At 36.6% G+C, this 21,851-nt stretch overlaps 2 protein-coding genes across 8 annotated transcripts; one reads left to right on the forward strand and one right to left on the reverse strand.

Moving 5' to 3' along the window:
• Window positions 1–687: 687 nt before the first annotated feature.
• On the reverse strand, window positions 688–19,347 carry LOC123880643 (ankyrin repeat domain-containing protein 12). Of its 7 annotated transcripts, none has more exons than XM_045928867.1 (17): window positions 19,183–19,347; window positions 18,911–19,067; window positions 18,678–18,833; window positions 17,685–17,942; window positions 13,049–13,228; window positions 11,393–11,594; window positions 10,932–11,091; window positions 9,644–9,860; window positions 9,036–9,044; window positions 8,382–8,530; window positions 5,900–6,040; window positions 5,731–5,791; window positions 3,754–3,911; window positions 3,212–3,396; window positions 2,588–2,696; window positions 1,896–2,057; window positions 689–1,565 (listed from the first exon to the last, which is right to left on the reverse strand). In XM_045928867.1, the coding sequence occupies exons 2-17, from the start codon at window positions 19,044–19,046 to the stop codon at window positions 1,392–1,394; spliced, it is 2,457 nt and encodes an 818-aa protein (XP_045784823.1). In that variant the 5' UTR covers window positions 19,047–19,067; window positions 19,183–19,347; the 3' UTR covers window positions 689–1,391. The 7 variants fall into 7 exon arrangements, with proteins under 7 accessions (XP_045784827.1, XP_045784823.1, XP_045784821.1 ...); XM_045928865.1 differs by having other exon boundaries at window positions 10,932–11,106; XM_045928871.1 differs by lacking the exon at window positions 13,049–13,228 and having other exon boundaries at window positions 688–1,565; window positions 10,932–11,106.
• A 1,080-nt stretch (window positions 19,348–20,427) lies between these two features.
• LOC123880666 lies at window positions 20,428–21,252 on the forward strand. Its single transcript, XM_045928910.1, has one exon. The coding sequence runs from the start codon at window positions 20,536–20,538 to the stop codon at window positions 21,235–21,237; it is 702 nt and encodes a 233-aa protein (XP_045784866.1). The 5' UTR covers window positions 20,428–20,535; the 3' UTR covers window positions 21,238–21,252.
• Window positions 21,253–21,851: the final 599 nt, after the last annotated feature.

Raw genomic sequence — 21,851 nt, forward strand, 5'->3', positions numbered from 1 at the left:
CACACTGGCACAGAGTCGAAGCGAATATCTAAAATAGCATACTGACCTATCACACGTAAAGCCAGGTAGTAAAGAACTCCGACAAAGAAGACGCGCTTTGTCCTTTTCGTCGTTTTGCAATGTTTTTCAATTCGCATCGACGCCATTAGTGTAAATCGACCCTTAGAATTATTTTAACTAGAAACAAAGGAAGAAATATGTAGTTATAAATAATAATGCAGTAAATACTTTGAGATTTTTATTTCAGCCAATTGTAAATCAACATTTTTTAGTAGTTAGTATAGTACATACATTTTGAGAGAGAACTCGCCATGTATCATGTCAAAATTAGCGAGTCCTTTCTCAAAATTTACATTATAGAGTTACCTATCTGGCATTAAACTACTCAAACTGCAACTACTACTACCTACTACTCAAACTCCTACTATTCTACTGATGGAAATAGGTTAGTATAGTGCTCTTTGTGTCACGTAATCGCATACAAATGGATAGTGGGCGTAAACCATGTTGAGTCACCAACCAATCACAGCCATGTTTTCAAAAACGTTCGTTTCATTCGAAGATGTTTTCAAAAACATTCGAAATTCAATTCGCAAACAGTTTTGTTTGCAATTGGTTGGTCACTCAAAATGGTTCCCGCCCACTGAGATTTTTGATATGAAATAAAATTAAATAAATTAACTTTTATTTCAGGCCATTAGACCCATAATTGTGTTAGTGTGACAAATCACTTAAACTATGTTAGTAGGTACTTATTTCTAGCTTAACAACTTAATTCTATAACTAAAACTATAACTAAAAAGCCCGAGGGAGTGACAAGAATTATCATATCTTCTTAATATATTAAAGTAAAGTATCGACGACAGTCAAAAAATTCTGAAAGGTTATAATCCAATTTCGTAGCTCCGCTTGAGTCGTATTACCAATCGATGTTATAAAAGTGTTTGAGATCACGAGAATGACAAAACTTAGAAGGTAATGCTAATAGCACATTATACCACAGGTCGACATCATCCTCATTCTATCATTTTTGATGCAAGTTGCACCTCAGTTGCGTGTAAAACTTGTGATTTGCCAACGGTCATTATATAATCATCGCTTGTGTAGTTCATGGCTTTTTATGGAGATTATAGATCGCAGTCGACTTGCTAGGTGCCAAAACAAATTCAGACTAGTCGAAAGGACAAACTGGCAATTTCCGCTGTTAAATTTCAAGTTTTGCATGGGATGATGACCATAGTGCAACTGGCAGGAAATTATAAAAAGGAAACTGGCACAAAAGCCAGTCATGAAAATGCGTAGCAAGGGACATGTGGTATAGTGTGGAATCAGCTAACGCCGGCACGAGGGGCGCCGGCCTTACATTAACACAGGCAATATGAACTTAAAATTCAAGCGGGCAAGTCAAAATTCGACACGTGTATTTGCGGTACGTGCGTGGGATCGATCTTGGGCGAGGTCTTGTAGTCGCACAGACCCAGCTCCTTGAGTTTCCACTCCCAGCCCATCAGCTGCACCGCGTGCAGCGTTTCCGCCTCCGTGTGCTGACGTCGAAGCATACCTTCCTGCAATACCAGACACACAGTGAGACGACGCCCTTGTTATTCGCGGACGAGCCAGATTAGTTATCCTGGCATTTGTCGCTCGGCTAGCACATCATGAAAACATTAAACGCATAAGAGTGATTGGAAGGATTTGGGAGTCTTGTTGAACTCCCAAATAAACCATTATGTCAATAAAAGAATCACGAACCGCAATGAGGGTTACGACACATAGAAAGAGAGAGACAGGAGAAAACAGAAAGAGGAGGGAGACGGAAGGGAGAGAATGTGAGGAAGGCAGGAAATAGTAAGTTGGAGGCAGGAGAAAGAGAGTAAGAGTTAAGAGGTGGTCACCTTGATTTTTTCCCACTTGTCGTCGACTTCCTGTAGCCACGAGTTGATCTGGCGTCCGTTGCAGCGAGAGCGCTGCGCGTTGCGCTTCTCTTCTTGATCCGGCGCCTGCACGTTGTATACTTCTTTATCGCGCAGGATCGTGCACACCGAAAATGGGAGAGACTGGAGACCAAATATTAATACGTTAGTATCCTCGAGAATGTCTGTAATAATTTTAGCTTGATTTCTATTGCTTTTTAACCCCCGACCCAAAAAGAGGGGTGTTATAAGTTTGACGTGTGTATCTGTGTATCTGTCTGTGGCATTGTAGCTCCTAAACTAATGAACCGATTTTAATTTAGTTTTTTTTTGTTTGAAAGGTGGCTTGATCGAGTGTTCTTAGCTATAATCCAAGAAAATCGGTACAGCCGTTTGAAAGTTATCAGCTCTTTTCTAGTTACTGTAACCTTCACTTGTTGGGGGTGTTATAAATTTTTAATTTACACTTATACTTTACACAACAAACAAATTACAAACCCTGCAGCAAGTTAAAGCTCATAATTTTCACACATTGAATCCCTGTCTCTTTGATAATCTTTTAAATCATCAAAAATTGAGCAAGCCCGTTTTCTTGCGGTAATTTGGAGTGATATTGTCGATGTTCTTATTTGAAACGCATAGTGAATAAAATAATTTAGAAATCACTGACGTACCTGATTAGCCACAGCGCGTTCGGCACGCCCATGAACTCTCAGTATTTCTTGTTCGACGGCTAGCACTAACTTCTCTTTTTCAACCAAGTGTTGTATACGCAATCTCATCCTGTCATACAAATTAAAACAAAACTCATCAAGAATCTAAATATTATGTAAAAGGCAAAGCTGACTGACTTATCTATCAATGCACAGCTAAAACTACTGGACTAATTGGGCTGACATTTGGCACGCAGATAGCTATAAACACCGCTTCAAATTCAGGAGAAAGAATAATTCGACAGGACTCTGTCCAGACTATACGAGTGATGATCGCTCGCGAAATGCACCATGCATTTGGAATTTGGAACACTGGCAATACGTTATCGTAGAGGAGAAGACATTTAGGCAGTTTGCTCCTGCGTTTTTCTTTCATTACTCTACTGCAATTAATGGCTTCACATGTTTATTTATATTTAACAGAGAAGAAGTACAAAATGATGCCATATATGTCGCCTATCGCATATAACTATATCAGGCCAGGTCAGAAGCGGTTAAATGGATGGGTAACAGACACATAACTTCACATTTATAAAATGTGATTATAATAATATTATTTGAATATTTTCGATTATGTTACAATACCTCTCCTTTTCGTGAGTCATGAACTCATTGACCATTTGCGACGGCATGTTGTGTGGTATGTCAACTTGTGGCTCTGGATTCACGTTGTTTTGTAAGGTGTAGGTGCACCTGTTCATTAGATATTTGTTGAAGTCCTTTGGCGGCTTCGGTTTCACAGGAAACAAGCTTTTTTGACGACGCTCAATCTGATAGATACAAAAATGTGTTTTAAATAAAAAAGTCTTGCATGCATTGGTTAGGGTTTTTGAAAAAATCTGCGGGAATCATTGCTTTTTTCCGTAATCTAGTGAAGATCAGCTCAGTAGTTTAAGCTTTGAAAAACAACAAACATGAATATTTTGCGACTCAATGAAAATCACCTCTAAGTAACTTGGAAATTCATATTTGACGTATAGATTATAGAGTAGATACATTCGATGTTTATTAAAATCATATTGATCTCTCCAATATTTGAACATGTAGTATGTTTCCTTAGTATCAGCATTGCACCCGTGCGAAGCCGTAGATCATACAATCCTGTGGGGATAGATCGCAATAGCTACCTGTTTCCGGATGTGTATGTACATCTGGTAGGGGTTTGAATGCGTGATGTTGTGCGTCACCGTGGTGCTGTCCGGTGCCTCGACCTTCGGCTCGCGCGAATGGCTGTCCTTCGACGCTTTGATCTTACGCTTCCGAGGGTGCAATTCGACAGATGGACCTGCGATTTAGTATCGAATTAATTTTATACCTTGGGGTGTAATCAAAGATAGGTGCCCAATTTTAATACATTTATTATAAGATAGGGTTTCACATCATTACAATTTGAATTGTTACAATGCGCGGCTCGAAGCTTGGTCTTCTGGCATTAGACAATTGTAAAAAGAGGCGCCAAAGATCTGAGCTAAGATGCTGCAGATGATGTCTTATGGTGCGCTTACATGGGCAATTTTTAAAGCAATTGTTGTTCGGCAACACGTATGGATCGATCTGAAGCAATAATTGGAGCATTCTGGAACGATTATTTCGCATGACATTGCTGGAATTTTCAGGTATTGCTGGATATCGCAGTAAATTGCTTCATGTGGTCGTGACGTCATAATTGGCTAAATTGCCTGGAATTGTGGAATTTCAATTGCCTGTGTAAGCGTAAGTAACCTTTACATCGTTGCAAAAGAGCCACCAGATTCCAAATGTGTGCGCTAAATGTATGTACAGGTATGTATGTAATTTTACAAAAAAAAAAACCTTTTGCTTTGTCACAAGTAAAAGGATCCCGAACGCTCTTACAACTACCTACTTCTAAAGATAATCTTCAAGTGTAACGTAACAAAAGTATGAAATATGATGAGTTGGCGATTTTTAAGTTCTAAAATAACCGATTATCAAATAGGTTATCAAACCATTATCATTAGCAGTCAATGAGATATTCACAATTCTTTCTACTGATTTGTACTAAAATAGTATACAAGCATAACCATCACAGATTCCAATATCCACTTCAACCCTCAATCATGCATGATCGAAATCATGTACATAACGGTCATCGTTGATGGCTTGGCGTCGAACTGCTGAAAAATATTAGCAGGACATACTAAACAATAGAATCAATAACTCTTTTGTAGCAACAGATTGGAGTTAGGCAACGGTTATTTCAATATTTTATCAAATATTTTTTAAAGTACGACATGATTAATTGTCGGGCGTTTTTTAATTTATCGAAGGAAATATACACGGTATAATGTTAAGTACATACAGGAACAACTACTAGTCATGCGGTAACATCAAACTACAAACTGCAAGCACGATCCTCAACGATGACTACACATTTAAAACCTATTCCACAAAGTCCTTAAATGAAATATCCTCAATGGGCGGAAGAATTTTAAAAAAGGTATAAACTTTTTACTAATCACTCATTGACTTATTAGTTTTTAGGACTGAGTAAAATAGGTAGTTAAGAGAATATGTGAATATTGTATACACACATCAAGCGGTTACATCCATTGCGAGAAAATTTAATCACAAATTAAATGTATGTAATAGAGTATAATCGGTTTAGAAGTATTGTAAAAAAGAACTATAATAAAACTACAAAATAGGAAATTCCATGTCACCGCCTGTAATTGATAAATACAATTCCCCTTTAAAACAGATAGGATTGGCGTTCTTTTGGAATTAAAACAATTTGTCTATCTTTCTCCTTAATTGTTTCACTATAGGTAAAGAAAGAACTGCAGTTGTGCATATTCTGCAATATGAAAGCATCATATTATTTTGTCAACGCGTAGAACCTTTCTGTTTTAATAAGAAAGACTGGTAATCCAGCTTGATATGGCATTTGGACATTGAATACAGGAAAGTGAGTGAGATAGACTTAGTTTTTCATTTTTAATATTTTCGATAACATTCAAGTAGATGTAAATGTATATGTAAATTTTCCATTTTATTTGGGTTAAATTATATTCCTTTTCGTCTTTACGATACTCAATGTCCGGCGAAAAGGATTTTATAAAAGTTTAATATAGTAAAACAATTACCTGTTTCGTTTCTTCCACCCGAGCCGGACGACGTGGAGGGCGCATGATCCCCGTCTTGGCCCTGCAATAGAAGGTCACCGTTACGCACTAGTCCACCACGCACGCGGAAGACACCGAGACAAATATGAACACCTAAGGTCTCTACTGAGAGTATGGCAATAGTACTTACAGAGCGCGGTGGACTTTTGTTGGAATTCAAAGCCTGATTCGATCCTGAGCCCGAGCGAGCCTCCGACCCCGTTGGAGAGGTCCGCCCCTTATCTTTATCACCGTCATTCGTTCTGTGGGAGCGCAGTACTCTTTGTCCTGCCTATAAGACAAGTATTTAATATTTCTTTTGGACAATAGTACTTTCGAACGACCGTATGACGCAGTGCTCGCAGTTTGCCTTCTGCGTCAGTTAACTTTAGCGGTTTCGAGTCCCAAAGGTCATTTTTATCGCAACCTAATTAAAGAGATTGAGTACGTGTAATATTTGCGTCCTTAGAGGGTTCCGTACCATTACAATGTTTAAAGGAGATAGGGATGCCACAAACTTTTACTTTGAGAGTGCTCGCTAGTAGTTCAACAAATTAAACCGGAAATTAAAATATAAAATTGTTTTGTATTAATTTCAAACATAAATTATCATAAACCGGCTTTATTTTTTCTCTTGTGCCAAAAGACCTGCCTTCGTATCTTTCAATACAACAGGTCAGCAAGTCACTCAGAAGTAGTCTATAAATGTTAAGATCTGTCAGTAGGAGTATAAAAATACGCTTATAAAAGCCACATACATCTTTTAATAGCTTTAAGTTAAAAATTTCAATTGTTTACAGCAGATTATAGACCTTAGCAATAGTTATTAATTTTACCCTTATCTTTAACCGCTTCCGAGGAAAATGGCATTGACACACAGACGGAAAACAAAATGATTCCATAAAGATTCCGTTTATCCATTATAAGGCAGGGAACCCTAAAAAACTCAACCTACCTAATAACTTTCTATTGACGTGGGCAGGACTTTCTCCAAATGAGGGTGATACAGGCTCGAGTACAGTAGAAATCTTTTCATACGCAAAAGGCCAGAATAAATTTATTTTGTTTAAGGCGATGATTCCAAGATGGCGGGTAACTTTTAACAATTGGTTTATTCCTTGTTCTGACAATACGTTCTGTATTTTCAGTGGACAAAGTACCTACACTACAGTACTACACTATAATTAGTGATATATCCACAATGCTAACTACATGATATAATGAATGAGTACCAACCTATGTTTAGCAGAATAGGCGAACGGACATTATTTTTTCACTCTACAAAACTACATCGATAAATTGGCCGGTTTCTCTGGCATATGGATGCTTAATGCAATGCATCTATCGTCGACTAAATGCAAATTTTATGTTCGATACTCGATGGGGTCGGTTTTGGTATACCGCAAACCACAAAGTCTGAAAACCGAAAGGTAGGCAGTGAAGCTTTCAATCCTTTCTGTATGTAATATGTCGCCCAGCTTTTTAGCAGCTTTGTTATTTGTCAATCATTTTTGGGTAGATGACAGTTAAAACTCTAAAGTTGCGTCTAAATAAGTTTTACTTCAAAATTACATTTTCTGAATTGATTTTATTGAGTTTCAGTTGCGTTACCTTATACCGGTACAGCAAGCCGCCAAACGACTTAGTGTTCCTGAGTAGAAATGGATTAGGGTTGTGGGTATTTCAAAACTGTTATACCTATACCAATAGGTACACTGTTACACCTATTTTAAATTCCATAATAACTTACCATCGTTATGCCGATAAGGGCGGTTTTCTGTGTTGTAAGAACTGTCGCAATCACAACTTTATATGAAACCGCAACGCAGCAAGAAATCCCGCAGTATAGCAGCATATTATAAAGTGATGTCTGCAGATTACCGTGGCTAATAAACCGCCCGTATATAAACAACTAACACTAAGATATACAAAATGTTGAATATTTACACTGCTGAAACCCTATTAATCCTAAATACAAAACATGTTATACTATTCATATATTTCAACAAAAGCTGAGCAAAAGAAAACAAAGTACTGTCAAATGAAATGGAAACTTTCAAGTGTTTCTTAAAAGTTGTACAACCATCTTTGGACTTATACGAATGAAGCTTACGCACATCTATTCTAACTGACAACGTACTAACGATGTCTTACACTAAGTTCTGAACTAGGAACCAATTGAAAACACATATGGTAATTTATATTGGAATAGAAATCTTTTTTTATTGAAATAAACTTCAACTTAAAAAAGCATTATGACTATTATTAGCATAACATAAGTGAAAACTCAAAAGGAATATAAGAACGAACAAATACAACCCTTATTGTTTGATTAAAGCTTGATACCCAACAAAGACTAAGTAAGTGCAATCTAACAAAATGATATCACACTTCCGCACGCTTCGATCGTTTCCCAAAAAGTCCAGAACTCTCGCAGGCCATCCGAAAGATAGTTTTCCGAGGTGGCGCTACGTTCGCGTTCTTAAAAACATTACCGACGGATGCTACGTGACTTCCGTTCAAAAAGGCGGCAAACACAAGTGCGATAACACTATTTAAGGCAGTTGTTTGTTTGACTTTCATTCACCTTTTATTGAAGGAAATTCTCAGCTGATAAATAAGAGGCTACACACCTTAGTACTCTCGCCGGTCCTCTTGTCATCGCAATTGCCATCAGAGCTGTCGGATGTTTGGCCGGTGTCGGTGCTGGTGCACGGTATCACATAGGGTAAAGTCGACGCGCTGCCACGACCCTTGCCGCTTCCTCTTTGCCCCGTTCCGCCTGTGTGAGTCATAAATATAAAGTAATATAACCATATAATATATAATAAGCGCTATAAGGCGTCACATTATCTAAAACCGAGCTCGCTTTAACGCTTAGCAAAAACCTGCGATGCGATCCGAGTTCCAGATATTCATTCGGATTGCGGCGCGAAAAAACGCATCACGGTTTTGAGTTTAGACCCCTAAGGTTGCAGCTATCCATACGCTTACAACCAGCGCCCCAAGCATAAAACTTTGTAAACTAATAAAAGCAGCAATATACAAGCTCAAAATATTTAGCATTTTGTCTGTTTTTATAAAAATCTTGAATGTCGAAGGTGTTTTACATGACACATTCAGTTATGTATAACTGAAAACATAAAGAACAAGTAGAGAAGAGAAGACAGACGTAATTTCAAACAGTACATTGGATGGAATGCTACATAAACATACACCTGCTTGAAAAAAAAACATTTGAGGAAATTATAGCAATGGCAAGACAATACGAAAGTTTAATGTAATACCTTGTCTTCCTATTTGTAGACGAAGTAGCGTGTGCACGAAAACAAATGAGATAAAAATAAATACTGCATCATTTGTATCTAACATGAATAAGATTTCTAAACAAGTAATAGATAGGATTTCTTTTTCAATTAAGTAAAAAAGGATATGTTGCATGTCTTGCAGGAAAATTACTATCAAATCCATTTTACAATTCATATTATAGTAGAAATACAATTTTGAAGTGAAATTAGCACCTATGTATAGTAAAACTATATGGTACTAATACAGTATCGCGATATTGCTATTGTAAACTTTTACATTAAGTGTTACTTAGAAACATTTTGGTTATAAAACCTTTGATAGCCAAAAAAAGATTCCAACGAATTGAGAACCTCCTCTTTTTTTTCGAAGTCGGTTAAAATGCATTGTTGCAGCAAGAATACTATATTATATTGAGCCAATCACAACAATTTATTTTATAACAATGTAATAATCACCTGTCAAAATCAATCAGCAGTTTATCTTTTGTCCTTACGACAGGGGTAACTACTGCCGTGTCAACTGTCAAAGCGCTGTTTTTCTATAAGCACACTTACATACATATATGTATAGATAAAGAGTTCTTTACCTTCTCCCTCTTGTTCATTCCTACTGCCTGAGCCACTAGCTCCACCTGGTATGACAATTTTCAGCGGCGGTACTTTCGGCGCAGTAGATTCGGCCTTCTGCTCTTCATCGTCGTTGTTATCCTTCCCCTGATGCGGCTTCGGACTCGCCACAGGACTCTTCCTATCTTGCTTACTTGCTTGCGAGCTCGATGCACCCTTCGCTGCGCCCGATTTACCCTGTCGCAAACGCATATTTGTGACAATGGACTTCATCTGTGTTGGCGTTTGCTAGCGCGCATGCAGTGCCTTTTTGGAGTATTTTTTTTTTGACGTGACGTCTTATAATTCGATAGAGCCGGCTGCACGCACGAAAAAACATGACTCATGCGGCGTTACCTCGCTCTGAGGCGTTCCATGTAAGGCTTGAAGTGCAAACGAGAGCACGGAACGAGCGACAAAGAAGCACAATCGGCCTTTGTTTTCACGTTCAACTATCGTCAGTAAAGCGACTTTACAGACAACCAATTTTTGTTAAAAGTGGCCGGTTTTTGTATTTTACTGGTGTTTTTTGGTGGTGGAACTGACTGGTGAAGCGCTCTGAGTGGGCGCCGCGCGTATCGCCGAGCACCGGCACAGACAGTCCATACTTAGGTATATAGTTTCCCTAACTTGTAAATAACTACAAACTTGACATTGGCTAATCTGTGTAAAGCCAGATGAGAAAAAAACTGTGACAATGTCTGTCTGTTACCTATTCACATGTTCAATCGATGGATTGATCAGCGCCAAGACGTACGAATGTGCGAAAGATTAGAAAAGGCATTAAAATGCTTTAGCTTTAATTATTATTTTTATTCATCTTTAATTAAATCATTTAATAAAACAATAAATATACAATTACGATTGGTCGAATCGTCGAGCCACCGCAGCTTTGCTCTTGTGGAATTTTTGGAAATCCGAGAGGGGAATTACCAAAGATCCTGTTACACTTAGTTCTATTTCATTTTAGTCCGAAACTCAAACACACGTTTTACAGTAGGTGGTACCAAAGTTTTCAGGTACAGTATATTTACCATTATAATAGTGTGCAATAGGTGCATATTTTATAATTATATTGATTACTCGCCAAACTTTAAACTCAATTTACTAGAAATCAATTATTTACACACGGACGGACGGACGGACGGACGGACAGACAGACAGACAGACGGACAGACAGACAGACAGACAGACAACAAAGTGATCCTATAAGGGTTCTGTTTTTCTGTTTGAGGTACGGAACCTTAAAAAAAACCAAATAAGTCTTACCTGATGACTCTGTGCAGCCTTTCCACCAGCCCCGCCTCCTTTCCCCTGGGACTGTACTCCCTTCCCCGACGATGAAGCACCAGACACCTTGCCAGCGCTTTGATTCACCCCACTTTTCAGAGGAGCAGCACCCGTTTTGCTCGCCGGTCCCGGAGGTTTGCTACCAGTTAGGATTCTGTTCAAGTATTTTCAAAACCATCTTACATGTTATGCTGTACTTACTTACATTCTCAATCTCCTTTTAAAAAAAATATTGTTTAAGTGTTCCGCTTTTCTGCACTGCTGGTGTGCTCTCTGCAGCTGTATGATATGATTGCCGATGTAATTTGTAATATTATAGGCTACATAAATACTCCTTATGCCCTACTTCTACTTATTATACTACATAATTACGTAATAGACTACATAAATCAATTCATTGTGTGAAGCCAAATAAAATGTTTAAAGCTTTGGATATTTACCGTCCAGTGCCACCCCTGGCCACAGGTGCTGGCTTGGCCATCGGTTCTCTTTCCTCATTGTCTTTTCTTTTCTTCCGTTTCGTCAATTCATCCTCTGCCGGCTCAGCTTCTTGACTATCTTCTACATATGGCCGTTTATTACTACTTGAAACTACCTCATCTTGAGTTGATGATACCACCCCACTACTTAACTGTGTTCCATCTGCAATCAATCATTTTATTTCTTGACACAACACATGGAAGACTCAATCTTGAAAGTTAGCACATACTTTAAATGTAATTATACACACAGTAATTTAAATATTAATTTCATAACTTGAAACTATAAATTGAAATGTGTAAGAACTGTAAACATTGAAATAAGATAGACAAGTGTAAATTAAAAATTTATAACACCTCCAACAACTAGAAAAGAGCTGATAACTTCCAAATGGCTGAACCGATTTTCTTGAATTATAGCTAAGAGCACTCTCGATCAAGCCCTTTCAAACAAAAAAAAAAACTAAATTAAAATCGGTTCATTAGTTTAGGAGCTACGATGCCACAGACAGATACAAACGTCAAACTTATAACACCCCTTTTTTTGGGTCGGGGGTTAATAAAATAATTATTAAATAGTTAGGTGGCACATCTCTGCCGCTAGGATGGTAACAAACTACAGCAGAAGCTTCCGATCAGAACTTGGGTTTTCTGCTACTTCTAGCAATGGATCATAGTTTGCATAAATGAATTGATTAAAATTCATTAAAAATAATTTCAAAAGAAAAATAAAACCAGCTTCAAAAACCACAAGCACTAAAAAGTAAAAATAAATAATTTTTGTTTAGTTACATGTGTAATGTACCTAAGAATGAAGTCGAGCGAGCATAATAAAACAAAATTAGAAATCTAAATGTGAAGCTCGCCCGACTTCATATCTAGGTACATTACATGTGTAACTAAACAAAAATTATTTAATACTTTTTAGTGCTTGTGGTTTTTGAAGTCGGTTTTATTTTTCTTTTGAAAATTTTTTATTTAACAATTTTTAGTGGCCCCACTGTACTATAATATGCTATGCCCAGTTAAAACCCTACTGTTTACTAAGTTATTTTACTAATCGCGAGCAATTTGCTCTTTTCCATTGAGGAGTTCTTTTCTCCATCTCCGAAGATATTCATCAGATCTTCACCAAATTTATATGGGACCACCTGCACAGTATTCCCTTTCAAACGAAAAAAAATATTTCCAAATCGGTTCAGAGGTCTTTGAGTAATCGGAGAACATACATTAAAAAAAAAAAGATTCCGAGGAATTGAGAACCTCCTCCTTTTTTTGAAGTCGGTAAAAAATTAAAGTTCGCTCAAGATTATTTTTAAAAGATTAATCTTTATTGCAGAAATAAAACAATACTGAAAAGACTAAATTTACGAAAAACTATTAAGGGAACTGAAAATTATCACTTATGATAAATCATTATAAATGTATTAGATGATAAGTTTGCATTAGTTACATCAAAAGTGATGAACGATTAAAAATAGGAGAGTGATTATAGAGATTAAGACTGGCAACACTGATACCAAAACCTATATCTAATGGATACAAAATATGCAAATGGATTTCATGTTTTTATTACATTCACTTTGAATGTACAAATGTCTAAAAAATTTATTTTACCATCTTTATTTTCAACATTGCCTTTTTCTTGCGAGGTGGCTTCCTTGCCCTCAAAATGCTCGCCCTGCGCTAGGCTCTCCATGTTGCTTCGTTTATTAAAGTCACTGTTTGAATTTGCATTGCAACCTTTCTTGGCACTGTCATCCCTTGTGCGACCAGTGTGGGGGGCTCTCGCGTTATCTGTTGTAAAATTTTGATATCAATATTAGAACTGTCATATCAGAATCGGTCAATACCAGCTGAACCAGGTGGAGAGGAATGATAGTGAACTATAAAGTAGAGGATTTCCTCACGGAAGATTTGTTCTCTGTTATGGTGTTTCTTATTACTCATTGGTAGTTAAAAATCAATGATACGAAAATTTACAGACTCCGATTGAGTGTTCCTAGTTACAAGTGAGGACCTGGAAACAGATCCATTTTGAACACTCATATGAAGACTACAATAAAATGATGTTCAGATAAAGGATTTAAATGTCAAAAACCAAGTGAAGGGAACAACACTTCTAGCACTGATTGCAATTATTGATTAGGAAAAGTGTTTGGAATGAATAAAGAAATTAAATAACTAGGGATTATTCTAGGGTGAAGTAGAAGAATACTCTAAGACTATAATAGCTCTTCTACAGCACAAAAGAGTTGTGGACAGAACCTGAGGTATGACGCCATATTATGTAATAACATGGACATAATAATATATGGTAATCACTCTACAGATAATAGAGCACTACGAAGAAAGGATAGAATCAGTGAAAAAGACCTAAAAATCCTCTCTATATGGGATAGTTTACAAAAGCTATAGGTAGATTTGAGGGAAATATGCTGCCAGGGCTCCAATAAGCTATGTCCAAACATGGACAATTGGATGAAATGATCACAATGTAGATCATAATGGCCGATCACCCACCTATCAGACAGGCTTCCCTTGCAAATGAACAGATAAGACTCCTAAGTGCAGAAATTGTTACAGTAGAAAGCAAAATAGCACATCACAACTAAATATTTTATTTTTCACTTAAAAATAATCTACTTATTCCAGGAGGAAAATAAGAAGTCATATATTTAACTGATAAATAATTTAATAACCTGTTTCTGTTTAAAAGTAAGTTATGTAAATGATATTTATAACAACTGACTCAGATTACTTAATATGAAAGAATTAATCTTACACTGACAAAATTAATTTATTACCATTACAACACTATAATGAATAGAACACTTATTATACATAATTATTAGTGTTGTATTTAAAGAGAATTGGTACTACATAGCCTCAGAAAAATATATTCATCTGCAATGTATTGCCAACCAAACAACCACAAAGTATTATCGCACTATTTTAATTGCAATTATCTTACAAATAAACAGCTGTGTATTTTCATGAAAGGTTAAGTTGACTTAATAAAGATAATGAACTTGTTTTAATTATGTACCAATAAGTAAATAAAATTTCATTAAAGTGTACATTTTACGATATTATGTTGAAATACACTTTACTTACAATAATTATTGTTGAACAGTATGCATAATTAAATCGCAGAACGTAATAACTATTTGATTCCATTTCAAGTAAAAGTAGGTACTATTAACACATGTCGCGACATATGAGTTCTTTATACATAAACTGCTACATTTTCTCATAACTCATTTACTTTGTCCCATCACTTGGGTCATTAGAATAGCGTTTCACAAAAGGGTCACAGCATCTAATCGTGATATATTATGTACGGCGTGCAATATACATTTTACGCAAATACGTAAAAATACTAATAAACACAACTCCCCTTTATTGTGCGAGAGCGCTCTTCTTTGCATTTCACGATACCCGACACTTTTGTTAATATAGCAGTGCCAGTAAACAATTAAAATATCATTGAACTACAAAATTAGACCGAAAATTCAACATCACGACGTTGACATTACGGAGCGGCCATAACGACAGATTTAGCAACACGCCCTCGCTCGCCAGCTATTTGACGCTCGCCTCGGAACGTTCCTTTACATGCATACAATGTAAGCGTTCCGTTTCACGCCGCGGTCAGACTGCTGAGACATTCCGATCTCGCATGTATTATTAGACAGTCTGAGCTATCCGCGTCTTTCTGTTGTTCGTTTAGTTTTCTAAACTAAGCAGCGGATTTTGATACAATGTTCACTGTTAATGAGAGAATTTCTCAGGTATTTTTTTCGACATTTTCCACGATAAATCAAAAACCTAAAAAAAATTTGCACGAAAAATCAATGCATAAAATTAAATAAAAATCTGTTTTAGAAAGTAAAAAAGCCCTTTCATTTAATACCCCGCTTGGTATATTGATCTTACTTTGAAAATTGAAACACATTTTAATTTTTATTTAAATGATGTAACCACAAATTCGCGGTTTTCAGATTTATTCCTGTATCTGGGCTATAAGACCTACCTACCTGCCAAATTTCACGATTCTAGGGCATCGGGAAGTAACCTATAGGTTTCTTGACAGAGAGACAGACAACAAAGTGATCCTATAAGGGTTCCGTTTTTCACTTCAACAGGAACAGTTCCTAAATTTCTATGGCTTAGGAATACTGTACCCTGCATCACATCATCATCTGCATGGTTTGAGAATTCGGATTTGGAGCGTTACCATTAAGCCATTGCTTGATACCTTAAATATCAATTCACCATCAGAATCTGAAATTCCTGAATCTCCATGGCTTAGGTGTTCAACACCTTGCAGCGACGGGAATGAAGACTTGGGAACCGAAGTTCAGTGATGTAGTCTATGCTTTGTACCTAAAATAATATTGCACCTTCCACAGTTCTTGAATCACTATAGCTTAGGAGTGGTATATCGTGCATCATAAGGATTGAGGAGTTGGGATTTGGAGTCCAAGCATGAAGTTGTTGCTTGGTACCTGGCAATATTAATTTACTATGAACGCTTCTTAAATCTTGATGACTTAGGCTGGGAGTAACCTTGCAGCATCAGGGTTAAGGAGTTGGATACAGAAATTTTTATGGGACCAACATGGAAATTTCCGCTGTTGATTAAAAAAAAATACAAATTGGTCCAGAAACCTGGAAAAATCTGTGTACATACATATAAAAAAACCGGCTGAACCACCTCCTTTTTGAAAGTCTGTTAAAAATATGCTACACCTGGTTAAAAACCTACTGTTTGCTAAGCTATTGCACCAATCGCGAAAAAACCGATAAAGTCGATAGAGAACCTCCTCTGTTTTTTGAAGTCGGTTAAAAATATGCTTCTACTTTAAAACAAACTTTATTTTCTATTTTATGCAACTATTACACTCAAAATCAGTTAAGTACTTATTTAACCTTCAACACTTCATAGATAGGAAGTTACTGAGTAAGTACATAAAGTATCACGTTAGGAAAATAATACTTATTTTGGATTCATAGTTTTATTATGTCAAGAATTAGTAGTAGTGTCTGGCTGCCAGTCTATTAATTTTTCACTGTTAGCTGCCAAAATAATCTTGACAAAAGAATGATGGGATCAAGTTGACCGGCATATCCAATAGAAACCATGACCATGAAATAAAAGCTTATATATATACCACTAGCTGATGCCTGCAACTTCGTTCGCGTGAATATAGGTTTTTTAAAATCCTGTGGGAATTCTTTGATTTTCTGGGATAAAAAGTAGCCTATGTATCCATGGTATAGTCTATCTCCACTCCAAATTTCAGACAAATTCATCCAGTAGTTTTTACATGAAAGAGTAACAAACATACACACATACAATCAATTTTTCGCCTTTATAATATTAAGTGTGATAAGCTTCAATTTTTATAATGGGCAGAATGCTGTAAACTACTGGAGACAAGAGATATCACCCCTGCAAGTACCACAAGAACATGCAGTTTTAGTTTGAGTGGCTAGTTACCATCCTACCAGCAAAGTCGTGCCGCCAACTGATTTAGCATTCCAATATGATACAGTGTAGAAACCAAATTAGTATGACAGACAGACAGACAGGTAAGACATGCAGACAGACAACAAACAATCCTATAAGGGTTCCGTTTTTCTTTTGAGGTACAGAACCCTAAAAATAAAGTTCAATGATCAAACTGCCTATATTACTGTCCTTGAAATACTCCAGTACATTTGCTATTCTCAAAAAATGTCTTTCATCATCATAAATATTTTTGTTCATATGCAGATTATGCACCTGAGAAGAACAATGTTGCAACTTGAATTGGATGCAATCAAGCCCAGACTCTAAATACTGCACACCGCAAACATTCTGCTTAGGTATTACTCTAAGGCACCTTTGGCACAATAATACTTCACATTCTAGAGGATACTTAGAATACTCTAAAGTCAAATATTCCTACAGGGTTTTTAAAAACCTACATACACACAGACAAAGTAACAGGCGTCAAACTAGTCCATACTTTTATTATTATAAATGCAAAAGCATGTCTGTCTCTAAGCTTTTCACAGCCAAGCTGTTTGACCAATTTTGACGAATTTTGGTACAAAGATAGCTTGCATTTTGGGGAAGAGTAGACTACTTTTGGTTCCAGAAAATTTAAAGAGTTTTCATGGGATTTCGAGAAACCTTAGTCCAATCGGATGAAGTCGCTGGCATCATCTACTCAACGATAAATTATATGGTCTAAAACCTTACCTTTTAATGATTGCAGATATTCAAAAATGTGTGGTACAGCATAATCTGCAGGTGTCTTTCCATTTTTATTCTTAGCGAACGGGTCACCACCGTGTTCTATTAGAAATTTCACCAGTTTAAGGTTGCCAGAAGTTGTTGCATCATGTAGTGGTGTGTTGTCATCTAAGCCTTTTGCATTAACATTGGCATGACCCGCAACGAGGACTGCAACTACTTGCAACCAACCATAAATACACGCTTCATGGAGAGCTGTCCAACCTGTATAAAACAATTCCATTAATTTTTCTTTAAACTACAGAAAATGTTAACACAGACACTGAAAACAATGACAAAAGGCATATAAATATATCACAGAAAACCTTAGTTTTAGAAATAAAAACCAACTTCAATAACCACAAATACAAAAAATTTAAAAATGGTTTATTATAATCCAATGGTTTATAATATAAGAAAGAAGCCATTACCAAAAATGGTTCTGTACCCAAAGGGTAAACGAACGCTTTTTCAATGTTTCTTTCACAGTTTATTACATGAAAAGAAATATACTACATACTCCCAAAGTATTATGTTCCTAATAATTATGTATGAAATCTTAAAAAAATGTGAGTTGCACTTGATTTTTTTCTTACTGCGTTTTAGGGACTGCACTACAGAATGACAAACTTAGATGTTTTGCACCATTATAACCCCCAACCCAAAAAGAGGGGTGTTATAAGTTTGATGTGTATCTGTGTATCTGTCTGTGGCATTGTAGCTCCTAAACTAATGAACCGATTTTAATTTAGTTTTATTTTGTTTGAAAGGTGGCTTGACCTAGAGTGTTCTTAGCTATAATCCAGAAAATCGGTTCAGCCGTTTGAAAGTTATCAGCTCTTTTCTAGTTACTGTTGTAACCTTCACTTGTTGGGGGTGTTATAAATTTTTAGTTTAAACTTGTGTTATTTGACCAAGTAAATTACCATAATAATTATTGGATGTTTATAAAAGGCATACCAGCAAAGTCTGGAACATCTGGATCTTCCCCTTGGTCGAGGTATTTCTTGACTTGTTCATGATCACCTCTGATTGCTGCAACGTGTAGAGGTGTTTCCCCGCGTTCATTTCGCTGCTGTCTGGTACGTTTTCGTTCTTCTGCTGGGGTCGGAGCGGCTGAATACGAAAATGGCGGGAAGTCATACTTGATCTAAAGTTTCATAGATATTTAGCAATACAACGAGATATTTCACCTGGAGGGGCATCCTGGGATGAGATTTGCATCACCAGAGCCAACTGCTGCCGCTCCGACATGGGCGCTATGACTTGGGACTTCGGCGCGCCGTCCGGCCCGCGCCCGGAGCCCCGCGATCGCGACGTCGACGGCATGCTTCGAGCATAACCACGCTTCTACACATACAAAAAACTCATTCCATTGATCTACAGGTAACGCAAATACATCTGAATTACTAACGCGCCAATAGGTAAAATCACGACGTGAAGCTATTTTCACTACACCACGCACCTTTCTTTTAACGCCAACCAGAATTGCGTTTTCTTAGAACAAAATTTGAAAACTTTCAGCAGTAATTACAAACGAAAATAAAGCAAAATTAAAATGATACATTTTCAGTTTCCCAATAATAAGTAGGTAGGTAAGTAATGTTTCAATCGGACATCGCGACGAACCATCGACATTACCATAGACATTACAAAGCAACCAAAGATTATAATTATTATTTTTAAAGTAGGTAATACACTGGACTGGGTCGACATTCGACGTCATTGTGGACGTAAACGTAACATGCATTTACATAGGTTTTGTGGATGGGTAACTTTATTATCACCTGGACACTATAATAATTATTATTATACAATTTTTCTGGTTACAAAATAACATTGAAGAGAATAATTGCTTATATTGTATTGAAAAACATATAATTTCTATTGTTTTTAGGGTTCCGTACCTCAAAATACAATAATTGTACAATTGTACCTACTTTGAATAAATGATTTTGACTTTGATTTGACTTTTGCCGAGTTTCTTGCTGGTTCTTCTCGGTAGGAACGGCATTCCGAACCAGTGGTAGATTTTTTGACGCTTCAAAAGCACTTGTAAAAGTTTAATTGAATAAAAACATTTTGAATTTTTACCCGACTACGGCAAAGCCGAAAGGTTTATGATTTTAGCAGTCTATGTATGTATGTACTTATTAGTTCCATGAATCTAGTCTACAGTGCCACAAGGATCTTTTGGCGCGTGACCAAAATCGGAACTAACGCCGCCATCTTGTGAAATGTGGTGTTGCTAAGTAAAAAATCTGAAAATCACTGCTTTTTAAAAAAAATTAGAGCCATTCCATATACATTTACATCACAACATACTGTTTATTAGGTATATCATAAATGTATCTGCATCTTACAACTATATTTGGCCCTACGTATATAGTATTTGAGCAGGTAAACATGAGAGGTTGCAAAAATGCAAGGCGTGTCAATTGTTTTTATTATTCTTTTTCGCCGTGATTCTGATTTAATTAAAATTAGATAAGACTTACTCGGTTTTCTTCATTGACATTATCAACATAATCTCTAAAATTGAGGAGATTTTATTTGTTGGCAGTTTTTGTTCTACAACGACTACGCCCCCCTGTCAGTATCATTTAAGTGCCAAAAGATCCTTGTCATAACTGTACTAGTAACGTAGTGATTACATACTCTTTGACATACTCTTTGGTACTGTTAGATTTCATTTCTCGCACGGTGCGTTTTTGGCGGGAAACGCGAAGTGCGCTTTTTATTTGAAAATTGTTAAAAAATATAGTTTTTGAGTGTAAATAGTACATTTTGTAAATAGTTTTCGTTAAACTGTGGTACAATGCCGTCAGATAGTGACGGCGGTGATTTAGAGCCAGCAGCGGGCAAAAAGAGGAAGAAAATGCAAAAGGAGAAACCCTCTGAAAGTGATGGTGCAAAATACAAACCATTTATAAAACCAGGGTATCGTCGGGCGTACGGCGATACTAGTACCAATTCAGAATTCCCTGTATACGTAGAAAGCACAGAAGATATCAAACTAGGAAACAAAAATCCCCTGGTGGTATCCAAATATTTTAAACAAGTAAAAGGTGTAAGTGAAAGTAGGCGCATAAACGCTACTAAAATTATGCTTGTTTTCAAACAAGCGACAGCGGCTAATGACTTTTTGAAGCACGAGTGCCTTTCAGTTCATAAACTTCGAGCGTTCATCCCGGCGTCCTCTGTGGAAAGGGTGGGGGTGGTTAGGTTTATTCCAAAAGAATCTAGCAATCAGGAACTATTCAATAAACTCTCCTCGGAAAGTGAAGTAATAGGTGTAAAGAGATTTTTGAAAAAAGTGGGAGAGGAGCTAATTCCTCTGTCCACTATCAGTGTAATTTTCAGCGGTACTAGTCTACCGCAGTATATTTATTTGGACAAATGGAGATACAAAGTTTTCACTTATGTTCCTCCTTTGATGCAATGTTTTAAATGTATGAAATTTAAACATTATGGGAAAATTTGTAAAAATCAGCAAATATGCTCACGGGTGCGCTGGTGAGCACCATTACAAGGACTGCACGACGGATACACTGAAGTGCAGCAATTGTGGGGGTGCGCATCTTGCAATATCAAAAACGTGTCCTGTGAAGGCAGCGAGAATGGAGAGGAACAAAAAAGAAACCTACTCAAAAGTAGTTCAAATAAGTAGTGCGAGTTTCCCTCCACTCCCAAAGCCTCAGAGCCCTCAGACATATCAAAAAAACCAAACTACATACTCACAGCCTAAGCAAACTACACAGACAAAGACAGAAATTTCACACAATGATATTGTAAATAACTCTAAGCTTTTAGGAGCCATAGTAAACACTTTGGTTACAATAGGGAACTCTAATAATATTAAGACTACTAATCAAATCAAAGAAACATTTTTAGAACATTTAAGTAAAATATAATGGATTCTCACCTAACTATTGTGCAGCATAATATCCAAAGTATTAACAATAAGAAACCCTTGGTTACAACATTTTTGGAACAACATAATATCACTGTTAATAAATCCAATTTAGAATTCCTATTGTTCATTGAAGAAAATTGTAAAAATCATTATAGGATATATTCGGATGGTTCTAAAAATGAGAACTTTGTAAGTTCTGCTTTCTATGATTCACAGTT

Source organism: Maniola jurtina, chromosome Z (genome assembly GCF_905333055.1).
Source record: "Maniola jurtina chromosome Z, ilManJurt1.1, whole genome shotgun sequence".
NCBI lineage: Eukaryota > Metazoa > Arthropoda > Insecta > Lepidoptera > Nymphalidae > Maniola > Maniola jurtina.

Bases quoted from the DNA above. Each gene is read 5' to 3' on its own strand.
- LOC123880643 (XM_045928865.1), bottom strand. From the start codon at position 19,046: ATGCCGTCGACGTCGCGATCGCGGGGCTCCGGGCGCGGGCCGGACGGC. The intron at 9,861-10,931 runs GTAAGACTTATT...CGTTTGCGACAG, and splicing joins AGGCTGCACAGAGTCATCAG to GGTAAATCGGGCGCAGCGAA. The intron at 3,397-3,753 runs GTAGCTATTGCG...TGTATCTATCAG, and splicing joins ACATACACATCCGGAAACAG to ATTGAGCGTCGTCAAAAAAG.
- LOC123880666 (XM_045928910.1), top strand. From the start codon at position 20,536: ATGCCGTCAGATAGTGACGGCGGTGATTTAGAGCCAGCAGCGGGCAAA.